General features: G+C 50.1%; 1 protein-coding gene and 1 non-coding gene across 2 annotated transcripts in view; one reads left to right on the top strand and one right to left on the bottom strand.

The window, feature by feature from the left end:
• The window catches only part of LOC144115602 (uncharacterized), a 96,473-nt gene that overhangs the window by 32,155 nt on the left and 41,892 nt on the right, over positions 1 to 22,426 (bottom strand). The window contains exons 3-4 of the mRNA XM_077650026.1: positions 17,584 to 17,963; positions 15,721 to 16,183 (exon numbers count right to left, since the gene is read on the bottom strand). Coding sequence (XP_077506152.1) covers positions 15,721 to 16,183; positions 17,584 to 17,963 — 843 coding nt within the window. The remainder of the gene's footprint in view (positions 1 to 15,720; positions 16,184 to 17,583; positions 17,964 to 22,426) is intronic.
• TRNAS-GCU (transfer RNA serine (anticodon GCU)) lies at positions 10,527 to 10,598 on the top strand. Its single transcript has one exon. It is a non-coding gene; the product is annotated as a tRNA-Ser (tRNA).

The following is a 22,426-nucleotide window of genomic DNA, read 5'->3' as shown; positions in this document are numbered from 1 at the left end:
CAGCGCCGGATAATTACCGACGCCCTGAAGCGGATAGCCCTCCAAGGGCTGTCCTTTGCCCAGTAAGGGCAGCCCCCTAAGGGTTGCCTCGTGCTATGTTATAGGGTTTGCCCCCCTCCGTATTTGGCAATAAATGTTTCCACCACCACCACCCCGTACCTCCCGCATGCGAGGCGGATGCTCAACCACTAGGCTACCGCTGCATTATAGCCGGATACAGCTCAATTCGGCAGTGAAGCTCTGTTCACATTCAGGACCGCCACACAGAGTTCCTCCGGTGCAGAAAAAAAAAAGCCCGTCGTTAAAGCTTTTCTTGCTGTCTAAACAAAAATCCATTCATAAGACAAAATTTTAAGCTCGAGCATTTTGATGCCTCTAGCTTGTTTGATAGACTCAAGCATTAAAAAACTTATTTCGTTTACTGTTGTGATTGGACAGCGAAAAAATGCAGGACATCACGAACCATGGCCCATTGCTAACAACTGCTGTTACTTTAAGCTGTATTCTAGTATAGAAGTTTTAGCGGTGCCATTTTATCAATTTGCGACGCCAGAAAGACAACTTAACGAGCTTGCAAAGCCGTTTTCTTTTATCTTGTGTATTCCGATGCCGATTGAGAAAATTTGAAAACTGGGCTCGCCTTCGATGTTGACAGCCTGCAATTTCTCAGTATAATCTTGCGGCTTAAAACCAAAAATTTTAAAGCTAATTGGTTCATTTCAGTTAACTAATCATCATTTAACTGAAAGCTATGACTTACCGTCGGGGACAACAGTGCCTAGGATGCGCGAGCGCCTGCAGAAGTTATGTTGCTGGAGGTGTTGCATCTTTGTACCACCGTGTCCATTCCGGCAAGAAGGGACGGACATTTGAGAATGTTCCCGGAACGAATCAACGCTCCAGAAGCGTGCAGCAGAGAGCTGCTGGTAAAATCTGAGAAGAAATGTAGGTTGCTGGTGCCTTATTAGAGTGGCGGCATACGCCGGGAAGCGCGCCAGCTTGTCGACTCGTCGTGTGGGCTGCTTGTCGCTTTCAGGGGCCGTATTCTAAAAGCCGTCCATTTTTCATTGTCCATTTCACGTCCATTTGGTCCCGTGCCATTGGTCACTCAAATATGCCCGCGGCTTTCAAGCGTCTACGCGAAGCGGCCCGGCCATTGGATGGTTGGCGACCGGACCTCACCACTGGCTGTATATAGCAGCCAACGGCAGCCAACTGGTGAGGTCAGGAGATGAGGAATGAACAAGGAGTGGCACTCCTTTTCAAGCGATATGGATGTTCTACTCTCAGACCACTAGGTGACTGGTGACGTAGGGATACTTTTGAGTCAACGCCTGCGCATCCAGAGCACTTGGGCTCATAATAGTGTACATCATGTCCACATTGCTGTACAAGCCACGTGCACACACCGCACTGACGTATCTATCACAGTTTTTAAAATAAAAAATATGTAAACATTAAAAAATTCACTGTAAAGTTATATGCGTCATTTATCTGCCAACAATGTCTTTTGTAAATGCGTTACACCTCACAGCACAAAAGCACAACTGTGAGCAGGCTTGTAGTGCGCTCGACCTATGCTATACGGAACAAACGCAGGTGAATTTGAAAGAAATTACTGGGTTTTACAAACACTCCTTGCGTTCTAGTGCATCCCTATGTATGCCTACAAGTGACAGATTCACGAGGGCCATGCAATGAACAGTGGAGTGTCCCTAAAATGTCGCTTTATTTGTTCCACTGCACACCGTTCCAGCACTCCCCGACCAGCCTGTTCGCTTGTGTACAACAATGAAGATACTGCCCTGCACAGGCGGCGCTGCGCTTTCTCTACTGCGTAACCAAAAGGTACCGCCGACAGCCACTAGTGGTGGCAGCATAAACGAAACCACATTGTGAACAATGACAGGCATTCGGCCAACTGCTAAGGTTCTTCTGTTTGGCGCGTCAGACACGGCATGTAGTCACTCACACGCACGCTAAGTGTGGCTTCGGCAGCACGAGGATGCTGATGCCTATAGAGGCAGTCTCGAGGAGGGGGCGCCGTGAAACCGCTGCGCGCGCGACCTGGTCAGAACTTCTTTCTCCGCTCACCAGGCGAAACATTATGGCGCTGCGATCACCTCGGAAACCGGCGGGTTCCCTGCGCGGCTTATAAAAATAGCTATTTTATGGAGGCAGGGGGGGGGGGGGGGCGTGGTTTCGTATCGACGGCGGTATGTTATACGACAGGCGCTTCGTATCGACAAAACAACGAACCCTGTCACACAAGCATCGTCTCTCTTCGGTATGTTCGCAGCCGCATGAAAGGTCACGGCGGATAAGCGCGGGGTGGGGTGGGGGCGGTTGTACGCCGGCTTGTTTTCCGCTGCTGCTACTTGCTTCCCGCACATCGATTTGCTACCGAAAAGCGCGTGAAGCTCGGAGTGAAAGCTATAGCAGATAACGAGGTTAGCGGCGGGAAAAGAATAAAACCGGACGAGAGGCCAAAAGTGAGATGGCTCAAGATGGAGGGGCCGTCGGGGGCACAGAGAAATGCGGAAACGAGAGAACAGTATATATAAGGCGTCCGGCGGGAATCGGAGAATAAATCTGCGGGAAAACACGCAGGCCGCGATCCGTTTGTTCTCAACAGAACACGGCTCGTAATTCTCACCCTCAATTTCCACGCTAAGGGGGGTGGCAGGCTTTGAGTCAGCCAGATGCCGCTGGGCCTCGGGTGTTGCTGTCAGAGACAACAAACCGTCCGGCGGCCCGCGATATCGGCCCGATGTGCTCTTAAGCGGCTGCCCGGCGCAGTGGCGGCCAGTGCGGGAGGGACGCGCGCCCCTGCCTCCTCTCCGCGGGCGGCCGCGCTCACTGGCTTTTATTAAATAGGCCCGACGGCGCGCGTGTGTACCTTGGAGCTCGCAAAGAAGGATTTCGGAATTCGGCGCCCGCCAAAGGTGCGCGCCGCCCGGCGGCCCACGCGGCAATCGGGGCCGGGCCGGGCCCCTGTATAATTTATACCGGGGCTAAAAGCCCGAGTCCGGCGCGGGCCGCGCGTGCCACGGGGGCTAAACGACCCGCTCAAACCTCCGACAGGGGAGCCAACCTGCGCCCCGGGGAAGCCCTGCGAGGTTCCGGGGGCCATTGCAAGACAAATGGCCCACCAAATTGGATTTGTGTGCGCTTCGGGTCGGGCCGCTATGACTTCCGGCCGCGATTATTGTGTGTGCGCGCCTCTCGAAAGCGCGCACGCGCCGCAAGCAACCCCCTCCCTCCAGAGCAGGCCTTTCTTTGCGATTGTTCGGGGCCACCGAGCAACGAGAGCGGGGGGATACGCGCGTACGCCGGTTTTTGGAGAGGAATGCCCGCACGCACGGAGGCTGTCGCGACAGGGGCGGTTTTAAGCGCAGTCCGCGGCGTGCGAGACGCGAGGCGACAGTAAAAGGATGGTGGATGACGGCAGGCTGCAGAATCAGAGCCGGCGGCGCGCCTCCTCTTCTCCCGGGTGCGTGCACAAACGCGACGGGACGCGCACGACTCTGTGCAGGCCCTTAACGTGGTGTGGCGAGCGCGCACCGGCAAGTGGGGTAGACACCAAGCGCACTTTCCGGGCCTTAATTGGTCACTGAATTGTTAATGGGCGACCCCACCTCCGTTGGCGAGCATAGCCACCGCCATTGTCTCTCCGCGTCGCGCAGCGGTTGCCTGACGCTGCCGGGCCGACAGCAAGAGGGTCGCCGAGAAAGCGGGCGAGACGTCTGATCAAATTTTAAAGCCGACCGCCTTCCTCCCTAGATCCCCTCCCCTAGCGGCAGCTGCTGGGCCGCCGCGCGAGCTTTTCCCCGAGGTCCCCTCTCGGACGGCGTGCGCACACAATCGGATTTCCCTACAATTTGCAGCCGCTTTTGTTTTCCCTCGGGTTCATCATGCGCGCTCTCTGCGGCGCCGAACTCGCTTGTCTCGCGCTGTGTTTGCTTGCAGCGCGGCGGCGCCGAAACCAGCGCGCGCGGGAATAGTCGGTCGCTTCTGACTGCGAGACTACACGAGTCTCCTCGGAGAGGAGCAGCGGGTGGAGAAGAAGCGCGCCGGCGTCGTGTTTGCCTCTCATTGAGTCCGGCAGAGCACCGCCACTGCTTGGTCCCTCTCCCCCCTCTCACCCGTCCCTCCTCCCTCTCCTTCCCCCACTTCTTTTTCTTCTGTGAGATTTTCTCGCGGCGTGATGCTTGCCGGATTCCCAGGAATGATTGCCTGTCCGGCCTTGCTCGGAGAGCGCTTTTCTTTTGGCATGTGCAATGTGCGGTCTCTGCCACGATATCTTTTTCCCCCTAGACAGGGCTGCTCCCTATAGAGTAGCATCAACTAAGCCGCAACGCCTACCAAACATTTCAAATCACGCTACACGCTAGTCGGCTGTCTCCACGGCGGAATTCATGCGACGCGCACCTTTCGCACGCCGCGTAGAAGCACTGCGCAAAATGGAAAACGGCCTCTGCGAGCGTATGCAGTGACACAGAGGAGTGCGGGAGAAGGGGTGCTACAGTCACAGGGTATCAAATATGTTTTACTTTGTGGAAATAAAATTTGAGTCGCAGCGATACGTGGCGCTTTGGCCGTGACGGAAGTTTTGGTGTCGAGAGCTGTGTATGCGGTAGCTAAGCCAAATGAAATGGAAGATCTACGATGAATTATGCGGCGACATCTCCTTGATCTTGATATGAGCACAATACCGACGAAAAGTGGTACTAACGTACTAATAAATTTCGTGGCAATAAATAAAAGCGGCAAAAATTTATTACACTAGTAACTATAGGAATTATGTCGTGAATGTGAAACTTCCGATGAGGAAACGGGAGGTTTTCTTTTTTTCTTTAAGTGGCTTGGAATGTTCCTGTGTTTGTGTCGCAATATTTTTTGGCGATGACAAGGGGCTTGTATGGGCTACTCAAAATGACTCAAATATGATTTTTTGCATGTGTACATGACCGAGCAGTGCCAGAGTAAGCTCCATTTCGCCATATAGTTGGGTACTTGCGAAGAAACGAGCAGGCACAGGCAGAGCGGAAAGCTTCACGGTTCCTGCAGTTTTTGTACATGCGCAATAGTGTAGACTTCACACTCGTGTGACGTTCTGTGGAGCTGTGATTTAATTCCGTCATGCTTTCTTGTGCGTGTCTAACACCAGACGAGCCTGTACGTTTAAACGGACACCGAGGACAAATGAAGATACCCTGCATCGATAGGCTATGTAATTCTAATGAAAAAGAGCCCAATCTCATCGCAAACGGAGCTTTTATAAGCTGAAAAAAAAGCGTGGAGACAAAATACAGGTGGCACCGCCACCGGCCAATTTCGTAAGCAAAATGAGTGCGTCAACTCCGATTTTTCGCGCGGATCCCAGAGGCTTCGCTTAATCACCATTCATTTCAAAACGGTGGTAACCTGTGCTTTCCGGTATGGACGACATGAATTTGAATCGACTCGTGGGAAGATTTTCGAATCCAGTTTTCTCTCCGATTAATGCGTCTATTGCTGCTGGGGTTGTCCTCAGTAAGCATCACGCGTTTCGTTTAGCTCATGGTGTGTTCCAATCGGCGATCCGTAGCAAGTTTTCTTGTTCCGCGAAACACAAGAGCGTGTTTCAAAGGGCCATATGGATTCAGATCTTGTGTTCTTATTGCTCTGGTCGCGACAGATTTATTGCTCCTTCACGGATTTGGAGAGATGCTCCGGATCACCGACTGGAATACGACGCACGAACATGATGAGCATCGAAAAGATGCGCTTTACGGACCAGTCTGCACAGGCGACTTTTAGGACTGCGTTTCGCCCATATACATAGGCGTAACCGAATGCTCGGACAATCAAGCTCGTTAACGACGTATCTGAAACGCACAAAAATGGTCAGAGGGCGGAATCAAGCACAAAACAATCCTTCCACGTCGAGGCGTAAGACTGCGCCTCTAAAGAGTGAATAAGAAGTGTGGCAAGAAACACAAAATAAGGAGGCTAGATGGGTGAGCAGACGAATCCCGAAACGTCGCTCCTGAGAGAAGAAGGCGCACTGGCCTCGTTTGGCTGGCCGCGCCCGCACGCAGTGCAGACGAACATAATCGGGCAATGCATATGTCAGTTTAGTTGACGCATTCTTAGAGCCTCCATTTCGGCACAGATGTGCGTGCAAGCATAAACAACATCTATCACGTTGTTGCCATGGTTTCCAATGGTTGCCATATCAACCCTCTCAACCCAACAATTCCTTTTTTCACCTGAACGTAAAATTACCGACTTCAGGTAGGTTCAATTATTCCGGTAGATCGACGTTGGGGGCCTCGGTCCTCCCGTAGCTTTACACATGAGACTAGCGAAACGAATATCGCTTCAATCGTATTCAAAACTGAGCTATTTTCTGCAACTGTAAGCTCAGGCCAGTGCTGGCATTATTAAGAAAAAAGCCATTTTACTTGCGTTTTCTGTGGGGAAGTCTCGTCTTACATCAACTTTTACGAAGGAGTGCAATGGCAGACGCTGTACAATGAAAAGAATCGGTGAAATTTACAATCCGAGCACAACAGTCTGCGAAATTTAACCCTTCTCTAAAATTTCCGCATTTCTCACCGCGCATAAGTCGCACAAATGCGGCACAGTGATAAGGGCGTTACCTCGCGGCTTCAAATATAATCAGCTTGAACGACGCAGTCTTTTCGCGTCTGCAGCAGTCATACTTTAAAATTCTTGGATAGGGCATCGCACAGAATGGCAGATTACGAGTTCATAAATAGCCCCTGCGTCAGCACATTCCTATAGAGAAAGAAAAATATGCTGCTATGCCAACAATTGCGGTCCCAGAATTGTTAAATCTGTTGCCGTGTGATCTTAAATCGCTCCCTGTGGCCGCTTGTACTGTCGGTTCGAGTTTCCCTCTACGCCCCATTCGCGTTATAGCCGCCTTTTATGCAGTGCCAGCTTCTCAGAAGGTGCAGCAAGAACTACACACTATCTCTCTCTCTCCGCGAGGTCTCTGTCCTTGCACTTCCAAAATGTCGGTTGTTTTCCAAATGCTACGACAGGTGGCAGTTGTAAAACACCCAATTGATGTTGGTAAGCAATGTCTGAAACTTTGTTGACGCATTGTGACAGAGGGTACGCGCGCTTCTGGGATAACGGTTTCTCAGAATCGTGCACCTGTCTCGTCATCGAATGCCATTTGTACTCTTACAATACTCAGTCAATCTTTCTAGTGCACTTGCAAACGCTTTAGCATTCGTATGTGACTAGCTTCACTGACTGACACATTGCCCATTTAAGTTGGACCACTTGTCATGTGTCCCGACTTGGCACGGAGCTTTTCACACAGCGCGGCGCGAGATTAAACGCTCGCAGCTGCTAGGCAGTATATTTGACCTGTACGTTTCTTTTTAAAACTATTGCATAATTCAGTGTCATCTACTTTAGTTCTGTTGCCGCGCTAGAACTAAACTCGCGTCAGCTATACCTATAGGCCTGGCAGTCCTTTCCAGTGGTCAATAAAATGAATACCAGTAGCTCGATTAATGAAAAACTGCAGAAGTCGCATGGCTAAAGAGACACGCAGTCGCGCAAGAACATTGTGCAGCGCTGGGTACGTGGTGATGTGTCACTCGTTTTCGTTCCTTTGGTTTCCCTATAGGCACTCAAGATGTCCAGCTCTGCAAACCGACAGGCAGCGCCAACGGGGACATCACGCGTTGGCCCCGGCCTTTCGTGCCGCTCCAGCTCATAGAAGCGTTGAGCGCGAGTTCCCGGTGGGCACCAAGCTGCGCGCAATTTCCTCTCGCGCAAAAGTGCTGACACTCTCTGCAAGCACCGTCGCACAGTGCCTCCCATTTAGATTCGAAGAGGCGTTATGCGCCACTTTCATTCCCGCCCATCATCACCGCGTTCGCGCTCACGTTGGCGCGCGGTATTTTTCTCACACTTTCTCTCCGCGGGCGCTATAGCGATCCCCGAAAGTGCCGCAGGCCTGGCCGATTCACGCAGCTCCTGAGTGAACCCGTCATTGCTGCGCTTCGCAACCGGGGGGCACCACTCTCCTTCGCGGCGTCCTCCGGGCGCTTCGTTCCGCCATGGGGGAAGAGAATGCTTGCGTAAGGGCGCCGACGCGGCGGCGGTGGCTGATATGGGTGCCGAAAACTTTTCACTTCTTCCACTCTCCTTCCCTCGCTAAGTTCCCATTCACTTTCTCAAGCCCGACGGGATTTTTCTTCTACGCCCTGGCGCTCGGGCGTCGTCATGCCGCTCTCATCCAGATGTGGAGGAGCTGGCGCCCTTCAATAGAACGAGAATGCAGAGGCGGACTAGAATGCTTTGCTCCGCGCAGAAAGAGAGCGACGATGCCATGCCACCCACTATGCCCACTTGAACCGAGAATTCCCTCCCCCCTCTCACCTCTTCTCGCCGTGGTGCGCCTTTTTCCCCGCGCCGGTTCACTATATTCTACACACAGTTCACCGTAGGCGAGAATACGGGCAGAGGGCGCGCCTGAATATGATTGTCTCGTGCCCGCTCATCTTCGCACTGTGCCGGGGATTCTATTCCCGGCGTGCTCGACGCTCATCTTTATTCGCATGACGGGAGTAGATTGCTTCCTACAGCTTTCTCGGAGCAAAAATGAGAAGAATCCGGCAAATACGGAAAAACGCCGTTATGTGCGGGAGCCCAGGAGAAACTCTCTCTTTTTGTACTCCTTTTTTTTCCATTTATTTTCCGACAGCTAGAACTTTCCTTTGCGACTGATATTCAAGACTTGGACGCAAGACTCCTGTCACAGGAGAAGAACAAGAAAGACAAACAAGGTGAACGCTACAGGCAGCTACTGTGTAGCGGAATAGTATGCTGGGAGGGTAAGTGTACGTGTAGTATTACGAGATTAAAATTTGTTTGCTGCGTATTTTGTGCTTTCATAAAAAAGGGGAGTTCAAATTTGTTTTTCTACTTCCGGTCTTCATCTTGAAAACAACCGGCAGTTTTGTCGGGTATCATGAATACAGAAAAAGAAAATACTAACAATTTCTGTTAGAAAAACAACTGGTGCTTTGATTGGCCTCAACACTAGTATTTCTGAGGTGAAATAAGTCTTGTTTGGGTAATTCAATATATGGGCACTAAATGGAAAAGAATAGCTTAGCCTTGTTAATGTTGTAGAATGGTAAGAAAAGAGTTGGTTGACAAATTCCAATCCAGAAACAAACGAGAGCTGTGTTCGTCGCATGGTTTAGTGCGGCGTACAACATCTCGCGTATAAACAAGTACAGACGAGTAACTTGACGCTAGTACGTGGAGTTTCTACGCTATGCTGCGCAAGTGATGATATTATGTGTCCCTATAATGGATATTGTGAAATACCACTCGACGGAACGTCGCTTCGGCAGACATTTACTTTTGCGTGCTTAGTACGTACTAAGACGCCCATCTCCCCTGCTTCGGCGTCGGCACTGAGCGCGTGGCACTAATAATAATAATTGGTTTATTGGGGAAAGGAAATGGCGCAGTATCTGTCTCATATATCGTTGGACACCTGAACCGCGCCGTATGGAAAGGGATAAAGCAGGGAGTGAAAGAAGAAAGAAAGAAAGGAAGAGGTTCCCGTAGTGGAGGGCTCCGGAATAATTTCGACCACCTGGGGATCTTTAACGTGCACTGACATCGCACAGCACAGGGGCGCCTTAGCGTTTTTCCTCCATAAAAACGCAGCCGCCGCGGTCGGGTTCGAACCCGGGAGCTCCAGATCAGTAGTCGAGCGCCCTAACCACTGAGCCACCGCGGCGGGTCACTAATGAACAAACTTTTGCGAAATCCCTCGCCAGAAAACTACCGAATACAATGCGAAAAGTTTCAGTTTAAAACTTTTTGCAGACTGCAAGTTTAAACGCAAGAAACATTTCTAACGCAGTATATACTGTAGGGTTCATAATGGATAATTTCAAGCCAATGACTCCAAGATTCATCCGTGAAGCAGCGGACACAGCAGTTTAGAAACTGCGCAGCGCCATATTTTAGCTAGAGAAAACTGCGGGGTACCATATCTGCTTCAGGTTGATGTGGATACTCGTCTGGCTTGTAACCTGAGCAGTAGCTTTATGTATTAGATGGCACACTTGCCTTCGTCGTAGCCATAGCTGCTGAGAGATTGTGGTCACGCTTCGTGGAGCTGGCAGTGGCCTTTGATTTTGAAGTGGGAGAATGTTGTAAGGTTTGAATGCCAACCTTTAAAGCGAATTTTCAGCACAAGAATAATGCGTATTATTAAAAAGGCTAATAACGCAACATGTGCATGAATTTTTCATTACTGTGAAACAAATGCCTTCAGAAATCATTGGAATCCTTTAAATTTCCTTCCCTTTTCGCTGCCATGTATGAAACAAACGAGAGGCTGCAGTCGTGGCAGGAGCAGGCAAAGCAAACAAAACAAATGGAACCAAGAATGTCAGTCAGCAGCAAGGAGATGCTTACTGAAATTCGTGGCATAGCCGAATAGTCGATAACTACACATGTATCTAGCCGCCGCGGTGGCTGAGTGGTTATGGCGTTCGGCTGCTGGCCCGAAAGACTCGGGTTCGATCCCGGCCGCGGCGGTCGAATTTTGATGGAGGCGAAATTCTAGAGGCCCGTGTACTGTGCGATATCAGTGCACGATAAAGAACCACAGGTGGTCGAAATTCCCGGAGCCCTTCACTACGGCGTCTCTCATAGCCTGAGTCGCTTTGGGACGTTAAACCCCCATAAACTAACTATACATGTATCTGACATACTGGGTGTTTCAGCGAACATTTTGAAAAATTCTTGAAAATATCGGGCTCAATATAGCAAAAAAAATGGTGTCGGATCACACTCTCTGACATGGCGGGCACAATATGCTGCAAAATTCTAATTATCTAGGTTATTATCAAAAACCCACTAAATAACTTTTTTAATTATCGTATCTGGGTGGTTAGTCTCAATCAGGAGTTTGATGCCGTGAAGAAGACGATGTCATATCAGTTTTTAAAACGAAGAAAAACTCAATTTTTTGTCCCCTGCAGCGCGAAGAAATCCGCTTTTTCCCGCACGCGACTGAAACTGAGCGCATGCGGAGCGCCGGAATTATGGCGTAAGCGAAGCGTCCACTGGCGACGTGTCGTAATGAATCAGCGCCCAATTCTAAACGCGTGTGCTAACTTTCCTGGCTAGAGAAGACCGGCGCTCAGCTTAGACCGCGACCGGCGTTATCGACTGCTTCGTCGCTCGGAGTAAGGGAAATTATAGTCATCGCCAGTTACGCGAACGTCGATTTTGAGAGCCCTGATGAGCGCACTTGCAGGCGTTCTTTCTTTTGTGAGTGCGTGCGCGTGCGCGTGCGCGTGTGTGTGTGTGTGTGTGTGTGTGTGTGTGTGTGTGTGTGTGTGTGTGTGTGTGTGTGTGTGTGTGTGTGTGTGTGTGTGTGTGTGTGTGTGTGTGTGTGTGTGTGTGTGTGTGTGTGTGTGTGTGTGTGTGTGTGTGTGTGTGTGTGTGTGTGTGTGTGTGTGTGTGTGTGTGTGTGTGTGTGTGTGTGTGTGTGTGTGTGTGTGTGTGTGTGTGTGTGTGTGTGTGTGTGTGTGTGTGTGTGTGTGTGTGTGTGTGTGTGTGTGTGTGTGTGTGTGTGTGTGTGTGTGTGTGTGTGTGTGTGTGTGTGTGTGTGTGTGTGTGTGTGTGTGTGTGTGTGTGTGTGTGTGTGTGTGTGTGTGTGTGTGTGTGTGTGTGTGTGTGTGTGTGTGTGTGTGTGTGTGTGTGTGTGTGTGTGTGTGTGTGTGTGTGTGTGTGTGTGTGTGTGTGTGTGTGTGTGTGTGTGTGTGTGTGTGTGTGTGTGTGTGTGTGTGTGTGTGTGTGTGTGTGTGTGTGTGTGTGTGTGTGTGTGTGTGTGTGTGTGTGTGTGTGTGTGTGTGTGTGTGTGTGTGTGTGTGTGTGTGTGTGTGTGTGTGTGTGTGTGTGTGTGTGTGTGTGTGTGTGTGTGTGTGTGTGTGTGTGTGTGTGTGTGTGTGTGTGTGTGTGTGTGTGTGTGTGTGTGTGTGTGTGTGTGTGTGTGTGTGTGTGTGTGTGTGTGTGTGTGTGTGTGTGTGTGTGTGTGTGTGTGTGTGTGTGTGTGTGTGTGTGTGTGTGTGTGTGTGTGTGTGTGTGTGTGTGTGTGTGTGTGTGTGTGTGTGTGTGTGTGTGTGTGTGTGTGTGTGTGTGTGTGTGTGTGTGTGTGTGTGTGTGTGTGTGTGTGTGTGTGTGTGTGTGTGTGTGTGTGTGTGTGTGTGTGTGTGTGTGTGTGTGTGTGTGTGTGTGTGTGTGTGTGTGTGTGTGTGTGTGTGTGTGTGTGTGTGTGTGTGTGTGTGTGTGTGTGTGTGTGTGTGTGTGTGTGTGTGTGTGTGTGTGTGTGTGTGTGTGTGTGTGTGTGTGTGTGTGTGTGTGTGTGTGTGTGTGTGTGTGTGGCAAGGAGAGCTTGCGCGGCTGTGGCTGTGTGCTATCGGGCAGTTGTTTTTGCGGTTGTGTTAGCGTGTGTTAGCTTCAGTTTCCCAACAGAGCGCAGTTTGCCTTTCAGGGGCTTGTCTTGGAGGTGCGAGTGTGGCAAGGCCATTGCAGTGCCAGTGTTTCAAAACACTTGAATGTGTGGAAGTGCCGCCTAGGATTAAAACGTCACGCCGCATTGAGTGAATTGTGGGAATGGCCGCGCCAGCGCAACTCCAATACTCACTGCCGAGAAAGTGAACATTGTGATCGTTTTGTGAGCGCGCAAATTGACGCGGAGCTGGCACCTAGACTGTATGTTGCCCAGCATCCTGGTCGTCTTGTGCAGACTCGTCCCACGTTCGTATCGATATTTAATCGACTTAAGTCTACTGAATCAGTTCGTGTTCAGAAAAGGGAGAGTCCAGGGAGCGCAACCGACAATTTTGACATTGATGTCCTCGCCTACGTTTCTCTCAAGCCAGAAGCAAGTGTCAGGGAAATCGCCAACGCCTACGGAGCCAGCCCGGCATCAGTTTAGAGGTCACTATCAAGACACAGCTTCCACCTCTATCGTGTGTGTCTGCACCAGGAACTGCCACCGAATGACTTGCAGAAACAGCTCGGTTTTTGCAACTGGTGCCTAATAAACGTGATGAAGACCCGGAATTGCTGCACAAAGTGATTTGGACAGGCGAGACCCAATTTTGCAGGAATTCCAATGTGAACTTGCACAATGCGCTTTATTGGTGCGACAAGAACCCACATTGGCTACACTAGCACAAGCACCAAGTAAGATTGTCAGCAAATGTTTGGTGTGGCATTTATGACGGCCGTATTTTTGGTCCTTACGTCATCGACGGAAACCTCATTGGCGAAAAGTACACAGACTGCGTCCAAAAAGGCGCCGCCTCGGCATTTGTCTCAGAGCTACTACTGGCCGGGTTGAAAAAAATCTGGTTTCATCATGATGGAGCCCCGCCACATTTTTTTCTTCCCGCGGTGAAATTCCTGGAGAGCACCTTTCCCTACCAATAAATTGGGGGGGGGGGGGGGGGGACAACAGCGTGGCCTCCAAAATCGTCCGATTTTTCACCACTGGATACCTTCATCTGGGGATACGTTAAGAACGAATTTTAAGGAGCGTATCAAGATAACAATTGAAAAGATTCTGCGAGAAATGCTCATTTCTGCTTTGAATCCCACCAAAGACTGAATTGTACTGTGCATCGCAATGGCGGCAAGTATTTTGAACACGTAATGTGAAAACGGCTTCCTTTCATCCCATGTACTTGTTCTTTCCTGGAGTGTCCAAGTTGGGCTGGAACCAAATAAATTCATAAAAGGCACAAATTTCATTCTTTCCTGTTACAACTAGAAAGTGCTTAACATCAGCGCACAAGGTTTCTTAATTAAGTACTAGCAATTCTTACAGCATGGGACGTGTCTGATCCAGCACATGACAACCGTATTGAGCCAGCCGGTAGGGAGCACCTTAGTGCTAAAATTACAATGTCTTCAGTTGGAATCTTTTCATCTACGAAGTCATTCTCATTTATAGCAGCAGTTAAGCCGATACCGTATGAAAGAAATAAACGATTGACAGAAATAATACAATGCATCTCGATGCACCGGCACTATTTACCGTTAAAGACTAATCTGCACACTACTAGAGAAAAGTACATTTATGCCTTTCACGAAGCTGGCGACGAAAATAAAAAAAGAGTTAAAAAACTCCTTTCGGCGTTAACCAGGCAGGCAGAGCACCAGGTGTGCTTATCAGCGACGGACGCGTAGCAGACGTTGACTATAATTTCCCTTACTCCGAGCGACGAAGCAGTCGATAACGCCGGTCGCGGTCTAAGCTGAGCGCCGATGTTCTCTCGCCAGGAAAGTTAGCACACGCGTTCAGAATGGGGCGCTGCATTCATTACGACACGTCACCATCGGACACTTCGCTTACGCCATACTTCGCTCCACATGCGCTCAGTTTCCGGTGGCGTGCGGGAAAAAGCGTCGGATTTTTCCGTGGTGCAGGGGACGAAAAATTGAGTTTTTCTTCCTTTCCAAAACTGATATGACATCGTCTTGTTCACGGCATCCATCTCCCAATTGAGACTAACCACCCAGCTACGATGATTAAAAAGTTAGTGGTGTTTTACTAATTACCTGGTTAATTAGAGGAATTTTGCACCATATTGTGTCCGCGAGAGCAAAGAGTGTGATCCTACACCTGCTTTTTTACTATATTGAGCCCAATGTTTTCAGGATTTTTTTAAAGTGTACGCTGAAACACCCAGTATATGACACACAAATATAGCTATATGTACATACACCCGGCCAATTCTTCAACAGCACCGCGCGAGCGCCGACCAAACTGCTTCTCAGCGCCTTATCACGGCGCGGAGCAGCGAATCCAGCGAGAATAACCGCGTGCGCACAAGTTTGCCCACACACAGCAATCCTGTGTGGGCAAAGTTGCGCGCACGCGGTTATTCTCGCTGGGTTCGCCGCTCCGCGCCGTGATAAGGCGCTGAGAAGCAGTTTGGTCGGCGCTCGCGCGGTGCTGTTGAAGAATTGGCCGGGTGTACATAACTTTGTTTCATGCGCGTCTCATATATATATATATATATATATATATATATATATATATATATATATATATATATATATATATATATATATATATATATATATATATATATATATATATATATATATATATATATATATATATATATATATAAATCTGAGGCGGGAATAAAACAAAAGAAAACATCTAAGCAGTTTTGGTCTGCACGCTGTCGGCGATGGGAATTACGCAAAACTGGCCCTCCTCGATAGTGTCAGCAACAATAGAATACACCACTGAACACTATTACTGACGCCACTGCAGGCACCCTCCTTTGATAAGGCCACAGTGTCTTGCTGGGAATATTGCCACGAGGCACAAGGTGAGCTCCGGTAACGGCCGTGGCTTTGCAGGCCTTACAGGGCGTTACTTCTTACCGACTAGCCAAACGGAGCCGCACTTGAAGGCTAAATCTTTACACTATCTCTCATAGCTCCGACAATGGGAACAGCAAGTCCCAAAAGTACGGTTAGGAAGGTTTGAGTTCGTCCGACGTTTCGAACGAGCCTTCCAGCGTCACGAAATATTGCAGTTCTCAACGTAAGAGCGCCCAGAGCAATAGAGGATCGCTCTGGGATTCGGAGGTGCCTCCGCGACACCTGGCCGCAGGGAGCGCTCACCGGTGTGTATGTAGGTGTGCTTCTTCATGTCGGACTTCTGGTGGAAGCGCTTGCCGCAGTACTCGCACGGGTAAGGCCGCGTGTCCGAGTGGATGAGCAGGTGCGTGGAAAGCGTCGAGGAGCGCTTGAACGTCTTGCCGCACTGCTTGCACTCGAAAGTACGCTCGGAGGTGTGCACGGCGCGGTGCTGACTGAGGCTGACCTCGTGGCCGAAGGTCTTGTTGCACAGCTCGCAGGCGAAGGGCCGCTTGCCGCTGTGCGAGCGCCGCGCGTGCACCTCGAGTCCGTGGGCCGTGGAGAACATCTTGTCGCACTTCAGGCACGAGTAGACGTCCGACAGCGGGTGGTGCAGGTGGTGCAGGTGATGCAGGTGGTGGTGGTGGTGGTGCGCCGACAGCAGGCCCGCCGCCGACAGCGTCTGCGGACTCAGCCGAGGTCCCAGGTCCAGTCGGCTACAAGGGGCCTGCGGAGAAGTTAGGCCGTGGTGCCTATAGAATCCGCGAGGCTCCCGGAAAAACGCCACAGCTCGCTCACCGGAAGGGAGCAGAGCGTTCCTCTTTCAGGCACGTCACGTGCCTGTAGCATGGCGAACTGTGAGAAAATTTGCCTTTCCTATTCTGAACCTCGAAAGTGTCCGATTTCCGGCTCAAAGAACTTCTGTCCCCAGTGGCCGGTCATCGTTTCACGACATGTGCTTCATCATTGAGCCGTTGTAATATTTTATTCTGTATTTTGGGCGGTTTTTGGCATTATGTTTCATATGGCGAGGTGAAGCGATTGTTTGCATCGAAGGTACGGTTTTGTAACCTCTGAGTTGAAGCGTTCAGGATTTCTTTGTGCGCTTCAGCGATTGAGTTTACGTACAGGGTGTATTTTTTTCTTTCAGGACTGGCGTTAACGAATGATAGCGCCGACGGCAGTGCGCGAATATTTATTCTTCGCGATGGCTATTCTATGTTACTAAGCAAACTAGAACTCATTTTAACCGCTAGCAGATGTTCCACGCACTCACACACGTCAAGCCAATATTTCTCCAGCTTTGGTAAACAGCTTATGCACGCGCTTCGTGCATGCTTGACCCGTTTAAAAATGCCCGCATGCACGCACGAATACGCACGTTTGCATACGGTCTACGCAGTAGATTTCTTTACTCAGCCCATTGGGTGCAAATTTTATAGACGAGCTGTTCCAGTCCCCGGTGACAGCGGGAAGCCGGGTGTGCCGGTGAGGTGCTTGCTATCACTAGCGTGGAAGGCCGCTGAAAACTACTTTGATGTTGAAAGCTGCAGGCTTGAGTGGCAGCCAAAAAACACATTGCGCTTTCTGTTTTATTATTTCATGGGCTCTCGATAAACGGGGAGAGCTTGACTTTTCTCCTCCTTCCTGTATATTAATTTCTTTTACACCGACAACGCTCCTAACAGGAGGTATCCACGAGGGCAAATACAATATCAAATACAAGATGAGCCGCCGCGGTGGCTCAGTGGTTACGGCGCTCGGCTACTGACTCAAAAGACGCGGGTTCGATCCCGGCCGCGGCGGTCGCATTTCGATGTAGGCGAAATTCTAGAGGCCCGTGTACTGTGCGATGTCAGTGCACGTTAAAGAACCCCAGGGGGTCGAAATTTCCGGAGGCCTACACTACGGTGTCCCTCATAGCCTGAGCCGCTTTGGGACGTTAAACCCCTACAAAGCAAACCAAATACAAGATGAATCGTAAATGAATGACACTGGATTAAAGTGTAATATTTTTATGACGTTTCTAACATTGACGGTTTTCGTGCAGTCGTCGGATACTGCGTAGATCGAAACAAGACAGAAAAAAAAAACAAGTGTTTGAAATGAAAGAAAGGAGGAGCCCACCATGGTGGATATGAGTCCTCCGTTGCCGGGCTCGCTGGAGGAGGGGCTGAGGGCTTGGCGGCTCGAAGCCTTGGCCGCTTGAGACGGCGGCGTCGACGGCGACGATGCCGCACCGGTGAGCCCCAGCGGACCTTGGCCGGCGGCTCCGGGGCTCGAGGTGGCCGCGGAGGATGGTTGCAGGCCCGGCGGAGGAGGCGGTGCGGCCGGCGGAGGTGGCGCGACCGCGTCGGCGAACAGCCACGGCTTTACGGCGGCCCCTACCCGCAGGTCGCACGTGAGCGAGCCCAGGGCAAAAGGCCGGAAGTGTAGCGCTGACAGACCCTGTGCAGTGCCGAATAGCTTGGCCGATTCTGCTGCCGCGGCTCCCGCCTTCCCTCCCCCTGTAACGAGAGATATGGTGCCACCCGGGTAAATCAGGCTGTTCCACGGGGCCCGGCAATGGTCGTGGGAAGACCCTCATATTTCATTACGAACGAGCGGGAAAGATAAGAAGACTCGCAGGCTGCTCGCCCTTTCCCGGACTGAAGAAGTGATAGCGGCAGTTGTAACGCAACATCTCCCATCTCATTGCACTCGATTCCACGCCCACGTGACAAAAGGTGGTGCAATATTGAGAGTGAGAAAAATTCGGTTATATACTGTGCAAACGCTCATATGAACGCGGTAGAAGTTATTTAAGTGCAAAGGCATTTCAATTCAGATGACGTTTGAACTAATGACTTTCTGGCTCATACTTGCAAGCTGCAAGATTGAAACCTCTGAAGGTTGGAGCTCTGGCGCTATTGGAGGCCTTATTCTTTTTATGAGCGACTTCCTGTCTAACGCGTTCTCTCTATCGCTTGATCTGTAAACTGCAATTATATATTCGTGCTGTACCAAACAGGTTGTACTCAGGCAGTAATTCCGGCAGAAGGAAATGAGTATGGAGGAGCAGTAACTCCGATCAGATCTAGCTGTGGACCACAGAGAGATAGAGAGCCTATCAGGTGGGCATGGCTAGAGAAAAAATGGATCCCTATACCCCCCCCCCCCCCCCCCCTGACAGTAAACCTAAATCCTTGCACTTCTATTTTCTTTCTCAGGAATATTCGTGCATGGAGCAAACAGCAATAACAATGGTGGATGTGTTTCACCGATATCCGGCGCAAATAAATCGCAAAAGCGCCATGTGAAGCTGGATACTTTCTGATTGCCTGAAAAAACACCCGCAGCTTCTCTTCCTGTTCTATAACTTGCAATGACTGACTGACACCCTTTCTAGTTTGCAGAATGGTGATGAAGCTTAACTTGAAAAAGAAAAGAATGTAGCAATAATCATGCGTTTCAGCGCAAGATTTGAGGAAAGGCTCCTGTCAAGAAAGAAAAGAAGATGAAATAAAAGATTGGCTGGGACTGACGCCATAGAGCATAAACGATTAAACAGGCTTCTATTTAGTTTATTAGTCTATCAGGCAAGTGCAACTACCTCCTCTCGTTTTTCAGGCTAAATATCCCCGACGTGGCGAAGGAACGGCTGATGTATCCTGTCGCACTGTACCACAACCAGCACTCCTGGCAGCCGTTAATGATGCAATAGAACAGCACGGAACAATTCATTTTTAAAACACCTGTGGTATCAGCGTAGACAGGTTCCTCGACTTGCTTCGGTTCTATCCTCAGTTTTGTGCAGTCTGCTTTGAAAAGACCCTTTACAAGCAAAAGGACGGCGTCTGCATAGGGTCCCGCCTAGCCCTGGTACTGAGCGACCTGTTTCAAGCCCAATGACAAGAACATTCTGCCACATATGGAAGACTACGGGGCCGTGAAAATCATGCGGTTATGTTGACTATTACGTCATACTATTCAAACCAATCGCAGGCAACCAGCTCACAACCCCAGAAGGCATCATAGGGCCTGTTTAGGTCAAAACTTGTAGGCCTCTCATTAGCCTCAGAACTATCAGCAAGCAACTCAGGCTCCTTGATATGGTCCTCACAATAACGTCGGATCACATCTGCTGGAAGTACGCGCCACGCTCGATGAAGCTCCTTCTAGCGTAATCGTAAGCGCACTCGAAGCTGGTGAAACGCAGCATTGCCACATCAGTTATTAGGAAGGCATTTATAAGGTCGTGCATCCATTGTGTCCCGACCAGGTTCCAGATGCGAGTCGAACGGTTTACTCAAGTGGGCTTCCCCAAGTCGCTCCTCGCTAGCTTGGAGGAAAAATTACTGCGAGAGCTGCGCCAAACCCATCGAACTAAAAGCAACATGGACCGGCCCAGAATAGCGGCCATTCCATACATCCACGAAGTGAGCCAGAGACTCAAGAGGACAGCCGGAAAACTGGGAGTTCGGGTGACCTTTTGGGCACCCAACAAATTAGGAGGCTTCTGCAAAAAAGTTAACGAAGACGATCAGCCCAAAAGCAAATGCACGGTAAAGCCTAGACCTCCTTTTTTGAACCCATGCGTCACCTCGGTCGTCTACGAGATACCGCTATCATGTGGCGCATCCTACATAGGATAGACAGGAAGATGCATCAACGACCTTCGGCGGGAACGTTCTCTTTCGAGAGTGGCACAGGCAGCAACTCGCCTGTTCACTGTAAGAATTGCTCTTGCCTGCCAGCCTTCGACAGGTTGAAGATTTTAAGGTGATATCCCGATAAACGCACACAAAAAATTCATGAAGCATACCTGATTCGAAACCGCGGCGCCACGTGTGTCAGCAGTCCGTCCATAGACCTACTAACGAAAGAGACAGCATATCTGGAAAATAATTAATCTTTCCTTCCTTAGAACATTTTTAGCCTGTAAACTAATCTATTAATCACTTATCTCTACTACTGTCTTTTACCGCACCTCCAAATGCTAAGATTCACGGTCCATTTTTCGCCGCATATCTTGTTGTTTTCAGTTTTCATTGTAATTCTGCCCACAGCCTCATAACATCGTCCCTTGTTGAAATTTCATCGCTTTTATGAACTGTATAACTTTATCACTTTTATTAGTCCCTTTACAATGCCGCTGATGTTGACTAAGCAGCTGGTAACTCTCCTCAAGGCTTCTTATTCTGTGCACATTTTCAAATAAACTTCAGTTGTTAGTCAGCGCCTGTATCGTTCATCTCTACCTTGTCCTGTGTTTGCGCTGTTTCCTTTTTAGTAAAGTTACACCAACTAGCCCGCAGCCGCACCCTCACGCTACCCAGACTTCCTATTCTAAATGAGCTTCAGAGTGATAGCTGCAGACTGAAGTTTCACGGGTGTGCACTGCGCCAGCGTCGCCGTGACATGTCGTAGCAGAAAACTACCATTCACTTCCTGGTCAAGGAGGAAGGAGGAAGAGGAGAAGGAAAAACATGGAAGCTAACCGGAAGGATAAACCTGTTTTTATCCTGCACTGGGGGAAAGGGATGAGGGGATATGACGATCAAGGAGAAAAGGGAGTAACAGGAAAATGAAGTGGGTATGCAAAGTCAGTAAGCATGCGATAAAATTACAACCAGAAGGAAGTTATTCATCAGGGTCAGGGACAAAGCGCCGCACGTGGAACAGGGTTCAGGCGTTTTCAAGAGCGCGCCAGCTGTTGTCATGTGAGCCTGGTGGGAATGATGGCCTGTCGGTAGGCTACCTGGGCACCAGGTCCACGTTTGGTGATTTTGGTCCGGGGAGATCAAAAATCAGGCAAGCTTTTTTTTTTGCCACTTTACCAGCAGCAGCTTTTGTAGGACCTCAGCTTTATCATCAGCGCTGGCTGCATGATGAATAGTGCAGACCGCTAAAGTGATCATATGAATAATATGAGCAAAATGCCTTCTCGAAATGCGATTAGTAGTCACGTTACAAAGCACACCTCATATGAGGTGTACCTGGCAAAACAAAACACTGAAACAGGTGTTTTAGCCGCCACCTGCGCTTTTTTAGCTCACTGCAATATTACCGACGCTTTTTTTCATTCGCAACTCAGTGCTTTTCCACTAAACGCGCAATTTGCGCAGAAGAAGCACGCTTGACAGGATTGCAAGCTGAAAAAGTATCGACATGGATATGAGGAGAGTACGCGCAAGAACAAGGATCACATCTTTAAATAAATAAATAAACAAATAAATAGAATGAAACTTGTTAATACATTCAACGAGAAAAAAAACGCGCAACATAGAAACCAAACACTTGCCCAAAGCTCGAGTCACTGGGCTGTTAAAGGCAGTCAGTCCGGTATATAATCGATCAATCGCCCTCAGGACAGAGCCTGCCACAACCTCGCGTGTGGCTGCCCCAATATGTAGGAACGATAAAAAAATAAATAGCGATAGCCAGCCGTAAAAGAAGGAGCGAAAGAAACCAGGCAGAAGAAGGAGAGAAAAAACGGAGTGGGCGAAATCAAGCAGTGCGCGCAGGCAACGTCCACGCCGTCCCAGGAGACGGCGTGATCGAGCGAAGTGCGCGCACGGGATGTGGAACAAAAGAGTCACCCCGCGCGAACCCCGACAGAAGCAGCAGCAGCAGCAGGTTGTCGGAGCGAAAAGTTGGCGCTTGCTCGGACGTCCACACGTCCACGTTAATCACGCGAACGCTACACTCCAGCAACAGGCGTCTCCTCCCCGCGCACCTCTCCCTCTCGCGAGGCAGGCCGCGCTGGCGTCCGACCGGCGTGCAATGAAATTAGCGCCCTGCCTGGCGGGGAGAGCAAAAAGTAGTATCGCTTTCAGCCCAGGGGTCCCCCAGGACCAGGGGACGGACGCGCTGCCGCCGCCGCCACGGCCGACGCCGGCCGCGGCGAGTGCACGCGCGCGCACTAGCGTGGGGGTCGCCGAGATCGGAGCTGCAAGGCGCGCGAACGCCGGAACGCCGCGGCACCACC

Source organism: Amblyomma americanum, chromosome 1 (assembly GCF_052857255.1).
Source record: "Amblyomma americanum isolate KBUSLIRL-KWMA chromosome 1, ASM5285725v1, whole genome shotgun sequence".
NCBI lineage: Eukaryota > Metazoa > Arthropoda > Arachnida > Ixodida > Ixodidae > Amblyomma > Amblyomma americanum.
This window is presented reverse-complemented; position numbering and strand designations above follow the sequence as displayed.